Below are 25,492 nucleotides of genomic sequence, written 5' to 3'. Positions count from 1 at the left end.
ATACTCACCTTCACTGCGTGTGATTCTAGTCTATTGTCTATTCTATTTCATTTTTAATAAAGTTGGTCATAATTCACTAAATTGTGCTATAAAAGCACCGTAACAGGTCTTAGGTATATGCCGAATTCAGTTAATTGTGATGGCTTTAGAGTCCGTCTCATTAGAGAAACGAAGAGAACTTCATCGCACGCATTCATTCAGCAACGATTAGTGAGCCAGGCCCTGTTCTCTCGCTGGGGGACAGCAATTAACAAAACAAAGCCCCCCACCTCATCGAGCTTACATTACAGAGCTGTGCTTGCATTAAAATGACTAGTCATGGGTATTTACACTTGAATGAATTAAAATCAAGTAGCCATAAACATCGGCTCCACAGCTACGCTTAGACACAGCTCAAATGCAGAACAGCCCTTCGGGACAGCTCTGCTCTGAAGAAAAGAATCTTACCTCGTAACTTAACTCAAGCAATGACTTGTTAGCAGAGCATAAAAGTCTAAGAAGAAAGAGCAATGAGAATTCATTAACATATCTCAAAATGAAGGGATTCAAACCACACGCCAAGAACAGACCAGCTTCGCTGGCTCATCCCTACTCACCTGTCACAATCACATGTGGCATTCCAACCCCCTCGCCTAATTTCTATCAAACCACATTTTCTGGAACTTGGCTATTTTCTACACTTCGTCTAAACAGCTAGGAATTTCTCATCCTAAGTTACTGGTATTCTGGGTTGCAAATCAATCTCTTGTGGGTTTGAACTTGACGCCAGTGGGCAAAGTGAAGGCCTCTAAGCTGAGAACCAGGCCCTTTGCACTGTGGGCACAGCAGGGACTTCTAGCTGCCTACACTGTTCCTTAACAACACAGGCCTGGTTTTATCTGAGGTGGTGATGAGCCAGTGTTAATGAGCTAGAAAACTACAGTTCGCTGCTCTCCTTGCAACTAGATTAACGCCCGTTGTTGTTCAGCGGGGTTTCTAGAAAAGCTCCTTAAAGGGAAACACGCAGCTGGAACACACCCCTTTGGTCCCTCCCCTCTTCTCGCTGCCTGCAAGATGGCTGGGATTCCAGAGTCCGTGGCAGACGCTGTGGATAGTGGAGAAGAAAGGAAGGGGGCTCTGATGCCCATGAAGCCACCATGGCTTCACACCTTCAGTCTGGACTGCATACTCCTGAATTTCTTTTATAAGAGACAATAATCCCTCACGTGGTTAAGCCACTGTGGTCATTCCCTAACTGACAAGATGGCGACTCCTCCCAAAGCTCTATCTCACGGGAGGACTTGTGTGAAGAGGCCAGAACGTGTTCTTTCAAATCGCTTTAACTGCACGAGAAACCAAGTTGTATTCAGCTATAAAGTTTAGGGCAATCTTAGATTTTGTTAGAGATCACTGCTTCGTAAGGAATAAAATGGTATAAAAAATTCAAATGCTGCCCAAGAGAAAGCCAATCAGCTTAGGTAAATGCCAAACACTTTCGATTTCTTGAGTGGTTTGCAATTAGTGACAATTTCCCCACTTTTCTGTTAGTTGGTGTTCTAAGTCGGTACTTTCAAGGCACAGCACAGATTTTCCAGGCCACAGCGTGGAGTTTACAAAATATCCTGAAATTCAAATCAGTTTCCTAAGAGTTCATGTTGTACAATGTCTACTCACTGATTTGCCATAAGCTACTAAATACAAACCAGAGATAGTAGTATCTTAAGGAGCAAGCTCAATTCTTTCAACGATCCACTATTAATGTTGTGATTAAACAGAAAAATGTCTTTAATACAACATCTATCAACTAAATCCCCAAGGACCTCCAAATAGCATAGGGGGTTAATGGAATAGTTTCAGGAACACTTTGAAAATAAAATTTGGGAATAACTATGCATCCAAATTGAACCAATATTTGTTGATAATCTCTTGATGATGCTAAGCATTTTTTCGTTAACTCCCCAAACTCTTTGGACTCACAAAAATTCCATTAAACTCTTAGGAGGCTGACTTTCCCAAGATCATCGGACTAGGAACAGATAACGTCAAGATCTCAACCCACGGTGATTGGATGCTAACCTCATACTCTTTTTTTCCTGTGGCTACTTTTATAAAACTTGAAAAAAATCTTTTTAATTGAACATAAAGCTGGAAAATAGAGGGAGTAACATTTGAGGGTACTGTATGGGTGGAGGAATATTTCTGCATAACTTGAAAATCACAAAGCTGAGGATAATTAAGTTGTGATATGCCTGGGTTAATAATGTTCTATTCATACAACCCTGAAATAATCAAGAGGTCTGAGAGGTCCTTCATGAACCACCTGGCAGATGATGTCCACTTTTCAGACCTCCTCCAACCCATTTTAGCTTCCTCCCTGTTACCTAGTGTCCTCTGGGCCCCCCCCTTCCGGGAGGGCCCCATTCCAACACTCTTCCATTTTGACTCCTATCATCTGAGTTCACTGTCCTGTGCCCTGCTCGTCCACAAGGGCGGCTCTCTGCGTGGGCTGCACAATTGGATTTAGGGAAACTTCTTAACGTGTTATAATCACCGGTTCTTTGCTTTACCACAACAAAATTTTCTGCACTTTTCTCACTGAGGCTGTTTTTGTACAACTTGAACAAGTGTTTTAATTGAACATAAAACTGGAGAGGAGCAGAGCACAGAAACATTTGGAGTGGAATGAGCTCTCGGGTTTCATACTGGTATGCATCATTGCCTTAAACCAAAGAGATGACTAAACAGGGAAATTGGCCTTCTTTCAATACCCAGCAACTGGGTGTACGGTCCAAATTACACTTGGGCAGGTGGGAAGCTCCATATTTTTATGTTTAAACTTCTAGCGCCTGGGATAGAATTTCATCTTAAAGCGACAACATACCCACCTCCCCCTTTTTTTCCCAAAAGATATAATTCAAGACCAAGTGCAAAACAGAATAGCTCTTTAGGAATCCGCAAGCTTACAAATATAGGGCCAAACTGAGATGGGAAAGCTGTGCCCACTCTCACGACAGCTTCCTTTCTCCCAAGTCCCTTCCCACAGACCTTGCACCTCCCAGGGGACTGACTAGAGGAACCGCCTGGACCCCACTACCCTGACCCAGTTCGGCCCCACAAGGCGTCCGGAATCTCCAGCTGGGGCAGCCTCTAGGGCAAATGCTGACAAGTCCTCGGAGGCCCTCGGAGACCAGAGGCTGGCGAAAAGCCCCGTCCCCTGCGCTCATCTTCGTGGACGGCCTCGTGGTCTCCACGGCCTTAAGGGGCCACCCTCGGTAAACGTACAGACCCTACAACGAGGCATCGCAAGCAGGTAACCCGGGAAGCTGACGTTCTTGCTCCCAGCGCGGGGTGGGAGCGTGAGAGCTCTCGCTCCGGCCCCACCCAGGACCGGCGCCCTTCCGGGGCCCCCCAACCCCGCTGGACCGCTCCCCGCGCGTCCCGGCCGGAGCCCTCCCGCGCCCAGGCCACGCCCGGCGCGGCAAGACCCGCGAGGCGCGGCATTGTGTCCCGGCCGAGTCCCCGGATGCTCGCCGCGGCCCCGCCCCCACGGGGCTCCGCCCCCCGCGCGGCTGTGCGTGCCACGTCACCGCTTCCGGCGCTTCCGGCGGCGCAGCGGGCGATGACGTAGGGGGACTTGCCCTCTATATGAGGTTGGGGAGCGGCTGAGTCGGCCTTTTCCGCCCGCTCCCCCCTCCCCCCGAGCGCCGCTCCGGCTGCACCGCGCTCGCTCCGCGCTCCGGGCTCCTGCTAAGCCAGCGCCGCCGCCGCCGCCTTCCCGCCGCCATCATGATCATCTACCGGGACCTCATCAGCCGTGAGTGGAGACTGCTGTACCCCCCGCCGCGCGCGGGGACGGGGTGGGGGCGAGGGGACGGACGCCGCCGCTGTCGCGGGCCCGGGGGTCCCCAGCGGCCTCTCCGGGAGCGAGCAGGGGTCGGTGCCCGGGGCACGCGCCGGGGTCTCGAGCGCAGCGCCCGGGGAGGGGCGGGGGCCGCGTGCGGCCGGCCGGCGCGGGAAATGGCGTCGGCCCCGGGCCCCCGGGCGCACCGTGACGGGCGGGTCTGTGTCTCCGAGCAGACGATGAGATGTTCTCCGACATCTACAAGATCCGGGAGATCGCGGACGGGCTGTGCCTGGAGGTGGAGGGGAAGGTGAGTCGCCCCGGCCGCGCGTGGGGGAGGCGAGGCTGGGCGGGCTCGGGTTTCCGTTTCTCCCCCCGCGAGGTTGTGCAATCCTCTCCGCTGCCTCCTGGCGGAGGAGACATTCGTTCTGGGCTCGGGTTTTTCTAGAAAAGTGGAGGCGGAGCTGAGCCTGGAAATAGGTCCGCCGCCTGGGCGCCCTTCCTCCTCCCGGCTGTCCGGAACAGGTTGTCTGCGCGTGGGGCGCCCCCAAGCCCTCCCACGTTTACCCTGTCCTACTTGCGGAACAACCCGAGGGCCCACAGAAAACTCGCACGTGGTTGTAAATGACCCCGTATTCGTTCCGGTCGACCAAAAGTTCGTGCTGAGTTAAGGCGTTTTAGGAGTCATACGTTTTTTCCCCTAAAATGTTTTCAGCGTGAACCAGAAATATTTGTGGGAGGATGATGGATGCGTGAACTGCTGGTACAGGTTTTTTGGATGCTTTTATGTTAATATCGAGTACATCTTTTGCAACTAAACTACAACTTCTTATTGCAGATGGTCAGTAGGACAGAGGGTAACATTGATGACTCGCTCATCGGTGGAAATGCCTCCGCCGAAGGCCCTGATGGCGAAGGAACCGAAAGCACAGTAATCACTGGTGTTGATATTGTCATGAACCATCACTTGCAGGAAACCAGCTTCACAAAAGAAGCCTACAAGAAGTACATCAAAGACTACATGAAATCGTGAGTGATACTGGCACCTAGTTGATGTTTGGACTCCTATGGGGTTTAGAGATTGGCTCAGTTTGAGGTTCCTTAGCAGGCATACTTGTGGGAGACCATACTTTTTTTTTTTATTGATGAGCTCATAGGGGTGCTTGCTTTTCTATAAATAAACTAATGAGAGCATATTGGAGCAAGCAGTCTGGTTTTAGCTTTGTAGAATAGTGCTTTGGAAATAAGTATGGGAATTTCAAAATTGTGAACAGTCTTGATGTGTCCTGCAAAATAGTAATTTCGTGATTGTACTGTTAACTTTGCTCAGTGACAGCTCTTTGCTATTTGCAGTAGGGTTTTGTTTTTGCTTTTATTATTCATGAAAAAAATTTGCTGTGAACTCAATACTTTAACCTTTTAATATTGTTTTAGAATCAAAGGGAAACTTGAAGAACAGAGACCAGAAAGAGTAAAACCTTTTATGACAGGGGCTGCAGAACAAATCAAGCACATTCTTGCTAATTTCAAAAACTACCAGGTAAATAAATACCCTAAATATTTAAGTGAAAAGATTGCATAATTTTACCTGTGAGGGCATAAAAATTAGTTACTTGATGAGTCTCTAGTTAAATTGTGGTTATCGTCCTGGGCTTTTGAGCAGTTTGAACACTTCGTAGAGTCAGCTCCAGGAGCACAGGCTATATACCTGTTCCCAGGTTCCCAGATCTCGTCTTGAGTCCAGAATCTCATCCCTACCCAGATGACATTTGTTAGTTCTTCCTCTCACGACTTGCTTGTTAACCATCCTAAATTGTCTTCTGATTTCCTCTTAACAATTCCAATGTATCTTGTCGCCAGTGGACCTCTATCGAGGAACTTCAGGGACTTCCCTTACCTCCAAGACTCAAAAAAAACCTATCGCAATCTTGCTCTTTGTTTTTCTGGCGTTCACACACCCCCTGGCCAGAAGATAACTTCCCTCATAAGATGTGCTCATTGGAAGCTTATGGTCTTTGCATGACTGAAAACGTTGTAAGGTTTGGACTTTCATATGTGGAACTGAGAGGAAGTTGTCAGGGAGCCTGAGCGTTTCTGTTTCTCTCTGTTATTCTGATTGGTGTTTATTAGTCCTTTAGTCAGGTGAACAGGTCTTTGATTAGTGAGCATTTTTTCTCACCCGTGTCAGAACTCTGCTGACATTCTTTTAAGTCACGGTGTTCTGGGTCACCCTGTTTTATTGCAGTTCGTTTGACATGGCGCATCTGGCTGTGATGGTCTAATTCAGAATATTTGTTGTTTTTCCTAAGTTCTTTATTGGTGAAAACATGAATCCAGATGGCATGGTCGCCCTGCTGGACTACCGCGAGGACGGCGTAACCCCGTACATGATTTTCTTTAAGGATGGCTTAGAAATGGAGAAATGTGTAAGTATGAGGGATGGCTCGAAATCAGTAAGGTAAAGATGGCGATGTCGGTGTGATTCTCATTTCTTGCCATTGGGGTGGTGAGAGGTTTCTCTAGCAATCCTTTTAAACGTGGGTCTCGGTCTTATTTCTGTGGGGGTCTAAACAGAGTCATGTTTCACACGTAAAAGATTTAATGGTATAGAAAGGCTCAGAATATTTGTTACCTACATGTAGAAAACTTACTGAGAATATCAAAACTTTTTTACTTGGGTTTACCGATAACTGGCAGTCAATCACAGAAAGCCTTATGTTAACTGTTAACTAGCCTTTAGTAAACAGTTTAGAGTTGACTGCTGAACCGATGCGCAGATTGCTGCAGTAACATTGAGTGTCTGCTCTGCTGGAAGCAGCACAGAAGCGAAGCGTTTGTCATCCCAGCTTTCACTTCAATTGGGAGCACGATAAACTTAAGGCTAAACAAGGTTAGTGGCGACAATGGACAGTGTCGTAGGACAGTACAGATGACTCGCCATCGGAATTATTCAGAGAACTTTGAGGTTTTTTGGTTGGTAGAACAAAGTGTTTGTGGGACTTGGCTCAAAATAAGACTTTTCTGGAAAATGTGCTGCTTCAGGTTCGGTGAGAATGGTTCTGCATCCACTGATAGACCTTGAACAGTGATGTTGTTCTTTCGGTTTGCACTAGGATGCGACAGCAAAATCCCCGCGCTTTCTGTCTGTCTGTGTGGCGGCCCAGATTGAATAGGGGACTACATGCATCTGCATCTGCAGCCCGGGCCGCTGAGTTGCCTTCACCCTGGAAAGGGGTTAATTCACTCTTCCTTGTTTTACAGTAACGAATTGGGCAATTTGGATCTATCACCTGTCGTCATAACTGGCTGCTGCTTCTCATCCACACACCAGGACTAGGACAAGTGGGACTGATGTCATCTTGAGCTCTTCCTTTATTTTGACCTTGGTTTATTTGGAGCGGAGGCATTGTTTTTAAGAAAAACATGTCATGTAGGTTGTCTAAAAATAAAGTGCATTTAAACTCATTTGAGAGAATGCCTCTTAGTTTAATACACATTCAAATCCATCCTGTGTAGTGTTCCTGGAGAAGCTAGAGCCTGGTCGTAACCACCACCAAAAAGCGTAAGACTTCAGATAACTCTACGGTGAAAACTGCTTCTGGGACCGGAGCTTAAAAAGCGAGGATCAAAAGTCTTAATTCCGAGTTGAAGTGAAAGACCGTGCCCACCGCAGAGCCAGCCTTTGAGGTGGATTCCTCAGACCCTGCATCACCTCCGAGTGGAAGTAGTTAACTGGAAGAGATCACCAGAAGGACAGAAAGAGACCAATACAGTTGGAAGCAGAGTGCTGTCTGAGCTTTATCACATACCAAGTTTAGGACCAAGTTCCAGAGAAATCTAGACGTCTTGGAATCGTGTAATAAACCTTTGCCAAACTCCCTGGAACGGGGCTGGCAAACTGGCTCATCCTGCCACCTTCTTTGTCTGACTTTTAAGGTGGTGGTTCCATTTTTAAATGGAAAAATCAAAGTAGTTTATGGGACATAAATCTAATTTTGTGTCCAGCTTTACTGGGACACTACTGTGTTCATTTGCTTATGACTGGCTCTGGCACCACAAGAGCAGAGATGAGCGACATACCTTTAGGGCCTGCAAATCTTAACAGGTATGTGGCCCTTGACAGAAGAAGGTTGCTGGCCTCTGCTCCTAAAGGTTATAGATGGAATGTGGGATGGAAAAAGCAACTTGTGTCAACATACTGTGTCTGAAAAGGCAGCGGATGTTGAATGTGACCGTGAACACGCATCTCCGACAGACCTGGAACAGTTCCCGTCTGCTGCTGAGGTTCCGGTGCAGATGCAAGAGAAAAGGGTCCCCGCGCCTTCCGTCTGTCGACGGTGGCAGTCGAGATTGAATGGGGGAGCACAGGGGAGGGACCGTGGGGTTGGCACAACGCGGAAGTCACCTTGTAAACTTCTGAACAGTGTTTTACTCCAAAGAAGAATCTAAAATACAAGTTTGCAAGAGAAGTGTTGGGAACTTAGCTCCCTACACCCTCGCCTTCTGATTCCACTCTTCAAAGCTTTAGGATTAAAACTAAAGGCAGCCAGTGATTGTTTGCATGGGGCCTATGCCGCGGGAACCCAGGGTGAGCCCAGTGACTTGGCAATCTGAGAGCACGAGGCAAAGTCCGTCATGGTTGAGGGTTTGAGACAAGCCAGTCAGGTTGGTAGTGCCCCCTGGTGATGGGAAGTAAACCCAAGTATTGCTAACTCTAGTCAAGCTGAGTGTTAAGCACTGATTCCTGGCATTAAGATGTAGAAAAGTGCCAGTCATTGATCAGGAGGCCACTTGTCCTCTCTGAAACATGGGCAGAGACTTAAGGGAGTGTTCAAAGCGGAAAGGGTGAGGATAAGCTGATTTGTAATGGAGGCCTTGAGGTAACAATCGAAAAACCTATTCAGTGAGCCTGCCCTGGGAACGCTGGAAGAACGGGATAGCAATCCCGAGGCGGCGTGTACAAAATGCAGAGCCAGGTTTATTTTGTATCTAGTTCTAGGCAGGTTAACAGAAGTGGTGTGTCCTTTGTACGTCAGAAGGCACGTATTACGTCATTGATGCTAAGTGTGGTGATGAGCTTGTTGCTGGTGGTGGCCTCTGGGGCCCAGGCAGTTGTGTGTGTGTGGGTGGCAGCGCGGTGGACGAAGGGCTGTTCAGTGTCTGGGAAGCCTCTAGTGCGTTTCTACAGGAAGGCTATGCGGGTGTGAGGCGGAGCGTTCCAGAGTCGAGTGGCATGTGCTGATGGGCCCCAGGCGTCAGGTGGCCAGGACGTAAGGTGCCAGGAGGAGAGCTGAGGTAGGGCACAGAGTGTGTGGGAGAACCCCGGTCAGGCGGGAGAGCCACGGCAGGGCTTTCAGAAGGGGGACATCTGGCCCGAGGGTCGTTTTGGCTGCTGGGGTGCAGGGTGAAAGCAAACAAGGGTGTCACGCTGGGGGGATAGGGACTCAGTCGGGTGGTTGTAACTTGAGAACACATCCGTTGCGGTGTTGAAGGAGGTGGAGAAATGGATTACAGGGTGAAGCCAAGTGTTTTGTCCTGAGAGACACTGAGATGGGAAGGCAAGCGCAGTGGGAACTCAGGTTGGGTTTTGGACACGTAGGATGTGAGATGCTGGTTCTTGGTTCAGATGAATTAGGCGGGCAGGACTTTAACCTGGGAGGAGAGTGGAGAAGGCTAAGCTGAAGACCTTGGGATGGTGAGATCATCTCAAGAGGGTGGTCTCAGCCACCAGCACAGAGACTGGTCAGCATGACGAACCAGCAAAGGGGACTAAGGAGGAACTGCCCCGATGTACGAAAACCGAGGGAGTGGCCTGGAAGTGGGGAGGAGGGAAGAAAGCCCGATTAAAACAGGCTCAAGAGAACAGCACATTCCCAGGGTGTTGACCAAGAAGTGTCATGATACAAGTATTTTTATTACATGTGCATCTGCTTAATAGGTATGTGAATGATTCATTTGAATCAGCCGTTTTTCTTCGGGTCTATTTAAATGACTGGTAAGTGTAAATTTCATCATGTGACCTGCAGGGTTAACCAGTAGCTACAAACTAATGACAGTCATGGTAAAACTGCAAGAAGAACAGCAAAAAATTGGAAGAAACCCTGATAAGAGCATCCTACTGTCCTGAGTGTCTGCATGCACGTGCACAGAGCTGAGCGACCTCAGCCGGCAGAATATTCAGTAAAATGGAACTTAAACCAGAAACACTTGTACTAATAGAGACCACATCTTAGTGACCTGCAATTTACACCTAGCAGGTTGCTACGTGACCCTTAATTATAGTAAAAGTGGCTGACGGCCCCCTTGGTGGGCCACAAACATTGCTGAAAAAGCTCCAGCCATGTGGCAGTTGACATGTTCCAGAGACCGCCAAGAAGAACTGAGAGCCTAACCTGACGTTTTGGGTAGATTGTGACCCTCTGGGCTCTGGATCGTGTTTGGAAATCACCGGACTGAAAGACAGTTTTGAGTCTGTGTAAAAATGGGAGCTACCTGGATATTTAGTTCTTTAGGTAAAATTCATTATTCCAAAGGCAAAGTCTGAAGTGTTTAACATTAACTACTAGAGGAAGATACGTTAACGTGAGCTGCCGTGACAGCCATCTCAATGAGTCTTTAAACGGGAGCTGACGGATGGCAGTCGTAATGCTGGCCATTTCTATTTACTCCACTGAGGATCCTCCTGCTGGGTCATGAGAACCTCAAGTGCCGACCATACAATTCAGGGAGAAATGTCACCTGTGAGCCCAGGGGAAGATTTTCCACACAGTGATGGTTCAGTGTTCACCTCAATCGCGCACACACCCCGTACACTTAAGATCACCCTGTGTGTACAGTTCTCTGAGCTGCTGAGGTAGGGCTGGGGATGGCCCTACGTGAAGGTTTCTGCATGCATGAGTGGCAATTTACAGGTGGAGAAATGAATTCCAGTATCAGGTGTCTCACTCAGCTCCCCAGGGAGGATGCACAGACCCAAACCGCGAGTTGGAGCACAGCGTTTTCAAGGGTCCTGTACAGCCACTAGATAATTCAATACTGAGTTCCTAACAGTTTGGCCCTAGAAGTCTAGTCACGTACTTAGTGATTTTCCTCGTGTAAAGACAAGTTCTAGTTTATTACCGAATGCGGCTTGCACGTAGCCTCATCTGGAGCGCAGGGTTATAAACTTATTCTACCCAGTGCTTGATCTACCATTCCCTAAGCAGCTGGTGGAAATATGGCAAATTGCTGAGAAAGTTGGTATTTTGTAGACTTGTATTCAAAGAGCTATACATGTGTAGGGGAGGAAGAAACTACCCTCCAGGTTCTCAGCTGGTCTAATAGACATGAGATCAGCAAGAGAAAATAACCAACTTTGAGACATACGCATGGGAACTCCATACGTGAGACCGCGGGTACATGAGGTTCAGACGGAAAACGGGTATGTCTATGAGACATCCTGAGCGAGGGGTGGGGTCAGGTGCCTTGGCTTTAAAGGGTCGATAGAGGATAAGAGAAGATGCTTAGTAAATAGAATTTGTCCTGCCCTATAGGTAGGTCAAAATGTCACGGACATGGCCCCTAACTCAAGTTTTTCTCCATAAACGGAGGTGCAGAAGTTCCTCTTGAGCCTGCAGCTAAAGTTGCCTTTAGCTCAAAACTATCTGCATACCAAGAGGCACATCTTGGGGTAACTCGTTCTGAACCCCCTCTACATGCTGGGGGGTGAAGCATGGGGAGGGTAACTAAACTGAAAGATAAAGCCTGATAGCTTGCACTAGAGGCTCCTGAAACCAGCAAACATAAGAGTTGACTCAATCACTGGTATGCTAGCGTGAAAGCAAAATCTGGGAAACTTAGCAACTACTCCAAGTCTTCCAGGAGAATTAGGCTGGGTGATGAGCTGATTTTATTAAAATTTGTACAGCCAATAATCATAAAATTCGTTGAACCATTAGGTGTAAATGTGGGAAGGAATGAAAAAATATCTGCAACTGGTTAAGTATGTAGGTCAAATTTTCCATTTGGGAAGTCGTACTCCCAGCTTCATTAACTCATGGCCAATGTACTTAAAAATGGCCCTGGTAATGTGTGGTGGGTGTAGTTCAGTAGAAGGTCACCAGAGGGCGCCCCAGATTGCTTTCTATAAAATTGCAAGGTAAGTTACAGTTCAAAGGACAGACTCAGCCAGCGGTGGTTTCAGCACTTTGAGGTCTTGCTGGCAACTGGCCAGAGACGCAGGCCGATAGCCTCAGCCCGCGAGTGTGAACTGGAAGATGGTTGGGTTAGTGCTCATGTTGAATCAGAAAACCTTAAGCTTGTTTTCAGTTGTGGTTTCCCGCTGCTTAGTAAGAAGGCCCTTCTCCCCTTTCAACCTGCCTCCAAGGGTTCTTTGTAGTGTCAGAGGGTGATGACAATCCCTGGAAAGGTATAATTACAGCCTAACGAGTACAGAGGCATGAATGGGGGGACGTGTACCCCCACCAAGGAGAACAGTGAGTGAGATCCGCCCTAACCGAAAGAACTTTGCCTTTTATTCTAAATAGGATAAAAGTTCTAAATACTAGGATTCCCTTCATTTTCAAATACATATCTGAATCTCTTCTACCTTGTTTACTGTGATTCACTGTATTATCTGTTGCTGTGTTATAAATAACCCCCTAAATTGGTGTTTTAGAATAACAATAAGCATTTATTATCCTGCAGTTTCTATATGACCTCAGTCATTCCAGGCGGCTCAGCTAGGTGGCTTTGGCTCCGGGCCTTGTCGTGAGGCTGCTGTCAATGTCAGCCGGGCCTGCAGTCCTCTGACGTGTGACAGACCCACTTCCGAGACACCCCATGGCTATCGGCAGAAGGCCTCTGTTCCTCGCCCTGGACCTGGTCATAGGCCTGAGTGTCCCCACAACACGGCAACTGGTTTTCTCCCGAGAGATCCGGCGGAAAGCAAGACAGAAGCCGCGGCATCGCCCAGGACCGGCTGTAGGAGTCACGCGTCACCATGTCATCGGTCCCCTCGGGGTTTCCTATTCACTGCGGGAGGGAACCGGAGACCCTCTCGGAGGCTGGGAACCACTCACCCTGTTCGCAAAATGCACATTTAAACCTTCTGTCAAATGTACGTTTTCCCTTGTTTAATGTTATTCTTCCTGTTTTACAAATTGATACTTGAGCCCCTTTAAAGACGCATAGCAGAAGTTCATTTTCCCGAGTAAAAAGGCCTCCCTCCTTTGCAGGTCAGAAAACAATTTGTGAAGGGTGCGTGTGTGTACTATATCTTTATATATGTATAAATGTCTCACAGCTTTAGCGATTCTACATGCAGACTTTCTAGAAAGTGACAAGTTATACTACACGATAAAATCCAATGGAAGTCATTCAGGGAGTTACTGGATCACTTTGCTTCACAATGAACAACTCCAGGGCTTCTGACACTAGCCACCCCTGAAAGGTCACTGGGACGATTCTTATGTTCTCTTCACAAATGAGGGCTCTAAGGCAGAGAGGTGTCAAGCAACCTCAGAATGAGAGCACGGCTGAGAAGGTACGGTTCTTTCTAACTCACGGTGCCCCTGGATGACGCTGAAAGGTGGAGAGGAGAGGGCTCGGACGCCCACGCAGCAGAGGCAGGGCCCGGGCATCAAGCAGCCATGTCGCTGATCTCAGCGCGGTGCGGAGGCCGCTAGAGAATGGCCCTTGACCAGAAACATGCCGGAGTGCAATGCCCTTTGCAATGACCTTCAGTGGGAAAGGGCCTGAAAAGGTGATGCCAAGCCAAGAGCTGCCCTTTGGGTCCAGAAAGTCAAGCTAGGTGAGCACGACGTTACGAGGCATTTCTTTTTTTAAAAAAATGGATAAACTCTCTAGGAAAAATCAGGGCAGTGAAAAGGTGTGGTACCCCGAATGTAGGTCTTCCACATGCTGGCATTTCAGGGACCCCAGAAATCATGGCCATGTCCCCACCTGCTCACCATACACAAAATCTGTTGGTTGACAAGTCCCGCCCCCACACACAGCTCCTGGTCAAACATCCAACTCTCGCTTAAAAAACGTGAAAAGGCAAGAATCATCGAGAAAGCCTTCAGCACAAAAGAGAAAGACCTATATGAAGAAACAAAAAACAGACATAATTCACGGGACAGAAGAGAACAATAACGACAAATAACGAAACCTCTGATTAGTATTAGAGAAATTCCCAAAGGGAGAGCAACTATAAAAGAAGAACGTGATGCCGTGAAATAAACATCAAAAGACAGTTTGGATATGAAAAATTTTTAATTAAAATAGCTGAAGGAAAATAAATCAAGTGGAAAATAAAGATGGGGAAATCTTTCAGAACAACTTTTTTAAAAGGCAAAGTAGGACACTGGGAGGAATCTAGAGTAGAAATCTAGAAACCGACCTGCAATAGTAATAATAAGGGAGAACAGAGAAAATGGAGAATTATCCAAAAAATATATAACAAATCCCCCGAGATGAAGGGACCTCCTCAAACAGAATGGAATATTGAGTGTTGAGCCTAGTGTATGTAGAAAGACCCACACTAGGACACCTCAGATGGCCCGCTATGACCGATCAGGTGGGAAATACCTGATACCTCGTGGAATGGGTCACATTTAAGTGAAATGTCAGGACACTCAAGATAAAATTATAAGCTCCGAGAAACATTAACATCAGTCCTGGGAGCCACACTGTGTGCCAGGGACTCTTCCAGGCCACTGCGCTGTTCAACAGTGTCATCCTGACAACGGCCCATGAGTAGGTATCGCCACCACTATTTCACAGGTAAGGACACTGAGGCCTCGCAGCCAGCAAACAGCAACGGAGCCAGGGTCGGAAGTCAGGCAGCCTCGTTCCAATGCCTGTGCCCTTAACCATGACACACACTGCCTCACAGGCCGCTGACCAGGCAAGAGATGCAGCCTTCTCCAGCAATCTTGGGGAGACAGCGAAACGGCCTAATGCCTTAAAATTTCTGAAGAAAATTATTTCAACCTGGAATTCTATCCCCAGCCAAATCATCAGTGAAGTATGAGGGAAAATAAAGACATTTTCGGACATTTCGGACTAAGAACACTTCCTATAAGTCCTTTCTTAGGGAGTTATTTGAGAATGTAATCCCTAAAAACAAGGGAGAAAACCAAAAAGAAAAAGAAAAAAAGACTAATAAGAGTAACTCCCAGGATGACAGATGTATAATCCAGTTTGGAGAAAGATGACTGAAGGTTCTAGGTGAGCAAGAGGAATTCCATGGAATTATTAGCATTACTGAGAACTTGAAAAAACTCGAGGGTCATGTTAAACATACAGAAGGCAGGGAAAAAAGGCAATTTTAAATGCCAGGAAAATAAGAAGCCGTAGAAGAAAGTCACGGCATAGACAGAGATGGGAAGGAGGTGGTGGGGACCGTGGCGGGCTGTGGCTTTTCAAGCGCCCTCTGTGCTAACTGGTCTTTCGGCCGCACGCAGTGCTTTGATGTCCACGTTTCTATCTACGTCAGAAGTACTTTTTAAAAGATGTTAAGTGCTTGTAGCTGAGTGGCTGAAATGAGAAGCTGATTCTTTCACGCAGGAGTCGATTCTATGGCAAGAGGCTGAACGGGGAAGACGCTGCACGTTAAACTCAGAGAAGGAAATTTAACAGCAAAACTCTGACCTCGAAAAGATAGAAAGAAACTGGAATTGTCAGGAAGGATTCTTCGAAGGCAGGAACGCTGGCTGCATGGCCACCTGAAGTGACGTTGGGCAAACGGGTTGAGGGAAACTGGCTCCTTCCGACTTGGTTACACACTAGCTCCACAGTCTGAGGAATCCGGTGCGAGCGTGTGCGGACACACCGCTGCCATGACCGCGACGCCCGTGAGGACCCGGCCTCCTGCGGACAGCGCTACACGGAAGCGGGACAGCACTTGGGACCGGCAGCGGTGGCACTGGGGACAGTGCTGTTGTAAGGTGCAGCAGAACCAAACCTGAGCCGAGGGCCACCTGAAATGTCATTAGTGGTGAACATTTAAACGGACCATGGGACATCCATGTCACATCCCACGAGGCTGTAAGAGGCTGAGCTGGGTGAACTAGCATGAGGGTGCCCCCTATGTTAAGTGAAAGAGGCAGAAGGGTATGTACGCGTACACACTGCGTTAGACTCACGTACACACAGGGTGCATGAGCATTAAACACGTGTACACACGCTGCACGAGTGTTAAACACATGTACACACGCTGCAGGAGGCGTGAGACACGTATACACACGTGCTGCACAAGTGTTAAACGTGTGTACACACACGCTGCACGAGGCCTTAGACACGTACACACGTGCTGCACAAGTGTTAAACACATGTACACACGTACACTGCACAAGGTACTTTAGAAGGAAACTAGTTGGTGAAATCATGTGTACGAGGCCCCTCACTTTAGTCATCACCTTTTTGGGGGAGTGAAGAAGGGACTCAGAGAAGCGACAGCACAAAACCAAGTTCTGAGACCGGGGGCGGGGGGCGGGGGGAGCAGGGAGGGGCGGGGGGCGCTGCTGGGTGAACGGAAGGGCCGGTGAGGCGGTCAGCGAAGATGAGCGGACGGAAGGGCGCCTTCTACGCCCGCTCCCCTCAGCTGCACAGGAAGTTTTAAGTGGTCTCCATTTTCTTCTGAGAGTGCGTGTGGGTCACCTTGTTTGCACGTGATAAACCAAAGTAGAAAACGTTAGGAGTCATGTCTTCGATAATCATTACTTTGAATATTTCCGGTCTGATTTCTTCAGGTCCTTCTCATTTCTTTCACATCCTGGGGCCTGCGCTGCGCAGTCCCTCTCCCTAGCGGAAAGCTTCGAGGCAAATGCTAACTCGTCAGCCCGGCACAGCCCGCCCGCCCTCCTTCCCCACGCTAACGAGCTGTTTCTTCAACTATCCCTTCTCTGAAGCCAAGCGTGGGGACAGCGCCAGGTGCCAGAAAAACTAGATAAAGCTCCTGCAGGTCTGACTGACAGAGCTTCTAAATTCCTTTGCCAGGTCCCTGAAGAAGATGCACAGAGAGACAGGCTCCAAGCTGACGCCACCGCCTGCTCTGACTCAGCTGCACGCCATTTCCCACCACCCCGGCTCCGAGGTCAGTGTTTCAGCCCACACTGGAATTGCTATCCGCACCAGTGTAAATTAACTTGGCGAGCCAGTCTTCATGAGCTGTTATGGGTTATTGCCGCCCTCTCCCAGCCCCAAAGTAGATCCTGTGTAGGCGCAGTTTCGACTTCGACAAATAAGAGTTGTGCATTCATTTCGGCTGAGGATGGAAAGCAGCAAATACTTGTTTGCTGGTTCACGGTATCAGAACCCGCTGTTGCATCAAAACAAAAATGTGCCCCGACTGCTGTTATCCGATGAAGTGGGGGTCCCACCAGCTCAGACGTCAATGTCTCCTTGTGTCACAAAAGCTAATGAAGGCACAAACCCAGTAAGAACGCCGAGCATCATGAGCCCTTCTAATTCCCGGCACCGTGTGCCCCAGAGCGTGCGGGAGTCAGGTATGGTTCAAAGTGCCTGCCTTCCAGGGGTGGTGTGGACGCGTCCTCGCCGTCTGGTGTTCCTGGCGCTGTCATCTCAGATGCAGACGTCAGACCCCGAAGGGCAAGGACATCGGAGTAGACTTCCTCAGAGGCAGGGCTGAGGGACCTGACATCCCACGTGACAGGACGGGCATTTTTCAGGGCTCACTTTGTGCTCACTCACTCCGCGGAGGGGCCTCATCAGGAAACTGAGGTGGGGACCCAGGGCTGGCCACGTGGCACTGGGGGCGGGGGGACGACAGAGCTGGCTTGCCCGCTCTGGTCGCCCTGGGGGAGGGCCGGGTTGTAGGGAGACCCGGCCTCGGGTACCTGACCTGCGGGGTGCTAAACCAGTTAGCAAGGGCTCCAGGGCCAGTCGGTACTTAGTGTGTTTTATCACAAACTGGAATCACAATTTCGTCTGTTAGATAAAAACCACCGCCATCAGCTGGCACTGGATTTCCTAGGTCCTGAGATGGACCTAGCCAAGCCCTGTGATGGCTTTGGGCCATGTCCTGTTAAGTGGCTGGAAATGAAGCAGGTTACCTTCATCATTCAGTGACAGGAGCTCTGGAAAGAGATTCGACAATGAAGTTACGGAATATGTATGATGTGGCAGGCACAGAGCCACTTCACAAACTCTCCTGGAGACGGGTACGCATACCTCTGGGCTTCTGATGAGAGCAGGGGGCCTCACAAGGTGTGTCCAGGTCATGCTGTCAGCGTGGGCTCAGTGTGGGGACTCAGTATGGGGAGTGACGTGCAAAAGGCAGATGCCACCGCTTTTCCAGGAAAGCCTATAAGCTGTTCGTGGCCAGGGAAACACAACCACCCTAATTCGTTTTCTGGTTGAAATTCTTGATGATGCGATTGTTTCCAGACCCAGCTGATCGTCAGAAACGACTGGAGCTTTAGCCAAGGAAGAGCTGGGTTCGGCTTGGTCGGGCGGCACCTGCCAGGCCGCATGTTACCGGCCCATCCACGTGTTTGTGACAGGGTGCGGGGCGTGAGTGTGACCTGGTTCCAGGCGAGCCAGCAGCGGGCATGTGGGGCGCAGCGCAACTTCCTGTGCCCTTGCTGCTGTCTGTGGAACGGGGACAGAAACCACTGGCAAATTCGAGATGCTGAAGTGCTTCTTCAGTGCCCGGTGGCAATGTGTAGCGAGCACATCCCGACTCTGGGACCGGGAATCGGTGTTTCAAACGGTCGCTGACAGTGTGTAGAGAATGACAACTGCGGCACAGGCTTTCACCGGACGCGCTCACAGCCGAGCCCCTCGTGCACTCACGCAGCCGAATCGTGCAGACGCACGCGCGCCCTCCCTGCCATGCCGAGAGCTCGGCCTTCTGGCATCTGGACACGGGTCACATAACTCTAGAACTGCAAGGCCTCCCCCAGGGCCGTGCTGTCCCTGACGCTGGATCTCCAGGCCCGCGACCCTGCTGCACAGGGACACCATGGAACGACGGCCTCGGGACCCGTACGTCCCCAGATGTGCACTCCTGAGTACCTGGCCCAGGTGGAGGGTAGTGTGGTCGCTTTCTGGGGTGCTCGCTAGACATAACCCTTCCTGAGACCCCCTCCTGTCCTCTGCTGCGACAGCTATCACTGGAGGTGACCTCTGTGGCCATACATGCTCCTCCTTACTGAAGAACTGGGGTGGACACCTGACCTCAGCTGGGCAGCGATCGGATTCTTCTGGGAAACCGAGATGGATCCAGAGAGAGTCCCTCAGCTGTGGGAAGCTGAGCTGAGAAGTCATGTAAAATCGAGGCCAGAGCTGGCACGCGTCCCCCAGGGCGCGTGCGGACGTGACGTGGGTTCACGACTGTGAGGAGCCAGGGAGGCCAGCCTGCAGGAACCAGAGGTGAGGACCATGTGGCCCGAGGGGGAGGTAAGGGCCAGTCCCCGGGAGGGCTGTCCTTCCTGCCTTTGAGCTACCTTGAGTGGATTGCTCCTTCTTACAGCAGAAGGAGCCTTGAGGAGGACGGAGCCGGGAAGGGCTGGGTGACAGCTAAGTTATTTCTGGGTGCACGCAGGTGTGCGGCAGCAGGTGGGCCCGCAGCAGAGGGCCGGTGACACTGTGAGGCCAGCTCGTGGATGGTCTGTTTCCAGAACACACATCCCGTCCGGGCCTGCCATCCTGTCCACAGTGGGATGTCGATGGCTACAACTCAGTGTGCGTGTTGTCGCTGGGCCTGTCCCACGTGCAGAAGCTCCGAGAGAGGACAATGAAGCAAAGCCCTGTCCAGTCTCGGGATGGGCAGACTGAAAGGCCAGACCGCCGGGCCCACGGCTCAGAACGACAAGCTAAAACCAGAAAGGACGTCAGAGATCACCTTCGCTGACCTCTGGCTCCAGCCACAAGTGTCTCATCCCAGATCCCTGGTGATGGCAACTGCCTAAAAACACCTGGCGAAAACAAGTGTTGGACACGATGCAGAACACGAAACCCCGGTTCTGACTTCCTGGCGTCTTCCCTGTTCTTTTCCAGCACATGTGGTGCTCCAGCCTTGACTGACACTTCATTTTTTCACGAGGAAATCAACTGTGCTCAGCTGAAAGTGTTTTTTTAAAGTTATTGAAAACAATCCTGTTTTTTTTTTTCTGTCCTTTTCCAGTTGATTCCTTGGGAGAGTAATCCACGGCATGCAACCTGCGACACCCGCGCAGAGGCGTTTTCGTTGCGATGGGCTGAGGGGGTGGGCTTTCGGATGAGTCTCCGTGTAGGTGGTTAGCAGAATGTGATTTCGGAGCTGACTGTCTGACGTTCCTAAGGTTCATTGCCAAAGCTGCGTGAAGGTGATTAAGAGCTCTGTTCTCTCCAAGGATGTGCAGCTTGGTGGGTGATCGGGACTACCTCCCTCCAGGAGTCGCAGCTGAACAGGTCCATTTGGCCAAGTTCACTGCCAAGCTGGCCCACTCGCTCCTCTGAGGGCCTGGCTCCGCACAGAGGTCCGGCTCCTCATCACAAACTCCCATCACCTCTCTGGAACCCCGGTGCCTGGCACACGGTGGGCATTCACTGGGCTTTCACTGAATAAATGAATGTCCAAAGTGGTTCACAGGCTTTTATTCAAACCAGAATGGCAATCAGCAGTAAGGCTTACGTGTCACGAGGACTAGCCCAGTAAACTCTTTAATTCAGCGTTCTATTCATGAGATCGATGTATTACAGACATTCCCTGTATGTGTTCATAATAATGATTCACCCGCATTGTACAAATTCTTTAGTGTCTTAGATGAATTATCAGGGGCTAAATTATACTCAAGGATGTTTTAAAATTAAGTATATACTACTGCACTCAAACGCTTTAAAACCTGGAAACCCACGCAGAGTATAAATGGCGATGCTGAATTAAGCTGGAACATCCCGACTGCAGCACGTGGGTCACGCTCCTGTGCCCACCTGGTATCGTGACCTGTCTACGGCCGACCTCCCACCAGACTGAAGGCCTCTCACGCCTCGTGCCTCTGTGGCCACCTGCCCGCGGATGTTCCCGGTCAATAACTACCTGCTGAATCGTGTGCCGTGGCAAGTTAATGTTTTCAGCTCAGCAACATATTCCTTTGGTGCACTTACATTTCCACAAAAAAATAAGCAAACCAAACGCTTATCTCCCTAAGACCTTATAAATGTCAACGTGAAAAAAATCATTTAAGAAAGTCATTCTTTAAAACCCTAAAATTTAAATGACCCGACAGTATCTACTTTAAACTGTAAGCTAAAGCATCTAAAAAGTCCCTATTAATTTAGATGATTTCTAACAAAATTAGATAAAAGCTGTTCATTTTCTTCTAATAAACGATTAAAGGCTTATCCCACCTGTCTTGTCTGCCAGGTGTTACCTCATGCTGTTGTCATAAGCGGTGGGACCTGCGCAGAGCACAGGAAGAGGGAAGGGTGGGCGGGCATGAAGAGAAGGTTAATGAGCCACCTGGGGTCCTTCCTCTCACGCGTTATGAAATGACGTTAGGCTCAGGAACCTGCTCTGGACTCATGTCAGAAAGAAACCCGAGGGAAAGGGAAACTGGCCTGTCATCCCCTGGGCTCCCGCGAGCGTGGGGACAGTGGCCAGCGTGCTGACATGAACAGCGAGCGGGTCGACCGCCAGCTGAGCGCCCCAGCCCGGCCCAGCGCCCCCGTATGGCGTCCCAGCCCTGGTATGGCTCCCCGGCCTGGCATGGCTCCCCGGCCCCGGCACAGCCCCCCGGCCCCGCACAGCGCCCCAGCCCCGGCATGGCGCCCGACTGCGTCGCACGGCTAAGAGTCTGTCCAAAGTCACGCACCCCACCCGGGTCCTTGAAGTCTAACGGGTGATTCGAGTTTCGGCAAAAGCTTCTTGACTTTAAAAGGAGGGCGGGTCCTCTTCATCCTGTGGGTAGGGACGGAGCAGGGATGCCAAAGACAAACCCCTCTCCTTCATGACTCTGGGGGCCATGCCGTTTTCTTGGTCTGGAGATGAGACTGGGCTGCTGGGGGTCGCGGGGGTGTGGGGGTGGATTCTGGGAAAGCACACCCTGGTACCCACCTCGCCCTAGGGCGGAAGCTCCGGAGAGGGAGCCTGCTCAGGGCGGTGCGCTGGGCAGGGAGTGGGCCATGAAGTGGGCATCGCTCACCTCTCAGCGCTGGCTGTGAGGACTCAGTGAGATGCTTTAGAGCAGCTCACGTCGCCAGGCGCATGAGGGCCTGACCAGCGTCTATGCTCCTTTCACTGACATGTACCAAGGACGGAAACAAGCTTCAGAGGGAATCTGTTCACAGACCACGAGGAAAGACCGCCCCTCTGCTGAAATCCAGAAGAGCTGCCTAGAGTACAACAGAGCAAAACCTGTTTTCTTTCTTTAAGATACATCACTTTAGAAGTTACCGTGGTAACATGTAATTTCAAACCTTTCCACTGTCCAGCAACCGTAATCTTATTACATTCTGACCGTTAAAACATCCCCTGCGTGTGCGTACTGGTTAACAACCTCATCTATTAAATGTGGCCTTCCTGTCCTCTTAGAATGTGACATCTTACCAGATGTGTATCTTCCTCATCAGCCTTCCTCTCTCTCAAACCTCACAGTGGTTATAGGGTCTAGGATTCCTACTTCCTGATTTCTGGCTGTCAAACGCATGTGTATCAGAGCCAGAGCGTTCCGAAATCAAAGAATATGGGAGCCGGGGGGGAAGGGAGTCTCTCCCATGACCAGCAGCCATATTTCCGTATTAATAAGAAAGCATTCCAAAAACGTAGCCGGGACTGGCACCAGCCTACCGCCCAGACCAGCCCTCCCGCTGAATAGGCAACAAGCGTTCAAAAGACTAGGGCAGGTACTGTCATGAGGTAAGAGGTTAACTAAAAGAAGCTGAAGAAATCAGGTTTGCAGAAATACCAAAGGATAGCTTCAAATGACACAAAGCTCTGCCCTGGGACGCTACTGGCAGCCACCAAGTGCAATCTGGCAGGCACTGTCGCCACAGAAACAAAAAGCAAGGGTAGAGGACACTGGTTTGTTTCAGGGAGGTTCCATACATCAGAGAGACAAGGTCTGGGGGAAGACGTGGATGAACCAAGCGCATGACAGGTACCCAGAATGCTCAGCTCTGCGGAGACTTATCACATCGTGATCCATTCGCTTCTTGCCACCGAGCCTCGAGTAATCAGCGAGCAGAAGGCAACGGGGCAACGTTGGGATCCTGCACCGGGTCAGGGCAGGATAAGGCAACTGGGGGTGGGGCAGGCGACCAGCCACTTTCCTTAATCAGAATTTTACTTTTCAGTAGGAAAGCAAGGATAAAGCTTTTTTAGTGCAGTGGTGCTGAACCTCAGCATTCTGCTGTTCTGCCGTTAGATATCAAATAATATGGAAAACTATTTATCTTGATAGGTAGATATTTTCTTGATCTGTTTTAATTATATAACATTTTCTTAAATTTTGGACATATGCTACTTCTTGGTTGCAAGCATACAGAAGCAACTGACAAAATGAACAAGTAGAAAGCAACTTTTGTTTGTGTTTAGTTGGTAAAAACTTGTTTTGGTCTTTTTTGTGGATATCATTATGGATTGCCTAATGTATAATATCTCGTGATAGAAAAACTTTAATCGTGGACATGTACTGCTTTTATTTAAAATTAGTTCAAAAGATACAAGAAACTTTTCCAGTCCCCAGGAACTGACTTAAGCTCTCTGTCTAGATGTAACAGCCTAATTCTACCACTGTCCTTCGGCTTGTCAATATCATGTCACATGACAGTCCACACATGCCTGCTGAGTGTACAGTAAAACTCTGGGGCTCAGTCTGTCTCTGAGAACCTTCTAATCGATGATGGAGACATATCTTGAACTGTTGGAAAAGTATTTAATTTCTAAGTATTTTAAAAGCAAATAAACACCAACTGACTTTTTCTACTTCCTCACGTCACTACTGATGAAAACTGCTACCCTAGCGCAAACATAAGTGCTCTCTTTATTAATGTGCGTGAATATGAAACATGATCATCTATTTAAAAAAAGACAGCTTTGTTCTTCCACAATTGCAAAATAAGGAACCACTCTGGCTTTTTATTCCTTTTAAGAGCTCCTGTCGTTGGCTATTTTTTCTTGCTGTGCCATTCACCCTGGGTTTGTACTGCTCTGCTCCTCAGATTACAAAAGCAAGGGGAGAGTCCTCATTTAGAAACCATTTCTTAATTTTACATGTTAAAAGTTAAGATTCAAAAAAGAAAAGCCTCTTTAACTCACCAAAGCTCAAGCCCATCATGAAGAATCTGATTTAATACAAGTTTAAGTCTATAAATTTGTTCCTTCCACTCAAAAAACACGCAGGTCCCTTTCCAAGAACTGTTGTTTGAAAAATTTACCTAGAGAAGTTAAAGCATCAGTCCCGTCACCCCAGGACAGACGCGCCCCCAGGGAAGCGTCGGCGCGGCCCCGTGCGCGCGCGGCCCGCGGCTCCTCAGTCGCTCTTCTCCCCTCCGTGGTAGTGTCTGTACTCTGGCTTCAGCTCCCACGTGTTTTTGTGGATCCCTTTTACATTCTGAACGCCGATCTCTTTTAAAATTTCCTTCAGGTACACCTTAAAAGACAATGATAAAAGCAAACCAGTTTATGAGTGATAAAAATTATGACCTGAAAAGCACAAAATTTCTCTATGAAGAGGTTCAACAAACCACCTTGTGATTTCACACACGCAACACGTAACAACTGCATTCCACATGTGACCATCTGCACCAAAGGGTCTGGAGGCCTGAACGCTAACCCGAGAGCTGGAAAGAAAACCAGAAAAAGGTCCGGATGAAAACGCACCAGGCAGTTACCGGTGCCCAGCGTTCACTGGGATGGCACTGCGCACCAAGTATGACCGGCCTTGAGTTCAGTGGCCTCACTCAGTTCATGGTCAGACAGGGTTATTCAGGAACCAGTCGTTTCAGAAGCAGTGGCGTATATAAAAAATGACAGATGTTTTTGGGCCGATAATATTCTATGAAGCCAGCACGTGACGGGTGTTCAGATTCTCTGCTCTAAGGCGAGTTCTCCAACTTGCAACCAGGCATCTTGTTTCCCTGTGTAATAGGGAAAGTCACTATTTCTGTTCATTATCACTTGTGTCTTGGCCACGCTTGTCAAGACAGGGTGTGGGATAAGAAGTGATAAGACACGCTGGAAACCACGGGGGCCGCAGCTCTCTCGTGCATGGCATCAAAAGAGGTGAGCGATGGTGCAGGACAGAACTCTGCATTACGGTAGTTTAGGGCCCTGAAAAACCAACAGCCAGTCATCGAATGATGGCCAGACTCATGGAAATGACAGCTCTGGTAAATGTGATAGAGAATCCCACCTTTGCTTGCCAATGCCCCAGGCCAAAGAGCATTCCACTATAAACTGACCAATATATTGTACTTCCTTCTTGAAGAGAGAAAAGTTAATTATTTAAAAGTGATTTTTTTTTGCTGCAGAACCAATCCAACAGTAATTTTTGTGTGTATGCTTCAAAGAACCAGCTAGTTATTACAGTGACTCATCTCATTGATGGAAGATGTAATCTTTTTTATTAAAATGAGGCACCCAATAAGAAAAATGGTTGATAAGCTCTTACTTAGATGTTGAAGGCGGTGAGTCCCCTTCTTGAGTGTGGTGCTAGACTGCCTGCATCTGAATCTCAGGGGAAT

At 49.1% G+C, this 25,492-nt stretch overlaps 2 protein-coding genes, 1 long non-coding RNA gene and 2 other non-coding genes across 5 annotated transcripts in view; 4 read left to right on the top strand and 1 right to left on the bottom strand.

Annotated features, from left to right (window-relative positions):
- The first annotated feature begins 3,632 nt into the window (after positions 1 to 3,632).
- TPT1 (tumor protein, translationally-controlled 1) lies at positions 3,633 to 7,285 on the top strand. The gene is made up of 6 exons (XM_039877247.1): positions 3,633 to 3,793; positions 4,057 to 4,130; positions 4,659 to 4,849; positions 5,255 to 5,360; positions 6,130 to 6,246; positions 7,082 to 7,285. The coding sequence occupies exons 1-6, from the start codon at positions 3,766 to 3,768 to the stop codon at positions 7,082 to 7,084; spliced, it is 519 nt and encodes a 172-aa protein (XP_039733181.1). The 5' UTR covers positions 3,633 to 3,765; the 3' UTR covers positions 7,085 to 7,285.
- LOC120614547 (small nucleolar RNA SNORA31) lies at positions 6,880 to 7,005 on the top strand. Its single transcript, XR_005656003.1, has one exon. It is a non-coding gene; the product is annotated as a small nucleolar RNA SNORA31 (small nucleolar RNA).
- A 775-nt stretch (positions 7,286 to 8,060) lies between the features above and the next one.
- Positions 8,061 to 8,190, top strand: LOC120614548 (small nucleolar RNA SNORA31). The gene has a single exon (XR_005656004.1). It is a non-coding gene; the product is annotated as a small nucleolar RNA SNORA31 (small nucleolar RNA).
- Positions 8,191 to 16,312: 8,122 nt separating this feature from the next.
- LOC120614398 (uncharacterized) lies at positions 16,313 to 21,167 on the top strand. The gene is made up of 2 exons (XR_005655967.1): positions 16,313 to 19,198; positions 19,371 to 21,167. It is a non-coding gene; the product is annotated as an uncharacterized LOC120614398 (long non-coding RNA).
- A 2,259-nt stretch (positions 21,168 to 23,426) lies between these two features.
- Positions 23,427 to 25,492, bottom strand: part of GTF2F2 (general transcription factor IIF subunit 2) — a 112,858-nt gene continuing 110,792 nt past the window's right edge. The window contains exon 8 of the mRNA XM_039877246.1: positions 23,427 to 24,399. Coding sequence (XP_039733180.1) covers positions 24,280 to 24,399 — 120 coding nt within the window. The 3' untranslated portion in view covers positions 23,427 to 24,279. The remainder of the gene's footprint in view (positions 24,400 to 25,492) is intronic.

Source organism: Pteropus medius, unplaced genomic scaffold (genome assembly GCF_902729225.1).
Source record: "Pteropus medius unplaced genomic scaffold, Ma_sr-lr_union100, whole genome shotgun sequence".
Classification (NCBI taxonomy): Eukaryota; Metazoa; Chordata; class Mammalia; order Chiroptera; family Pteropodidae; genus Pteropus; species Pteropus medius.
Note: the sequence above shows the minus strand (reverse complement) of the source record. Positions and strands in the feature narration are given on the sequence as shown.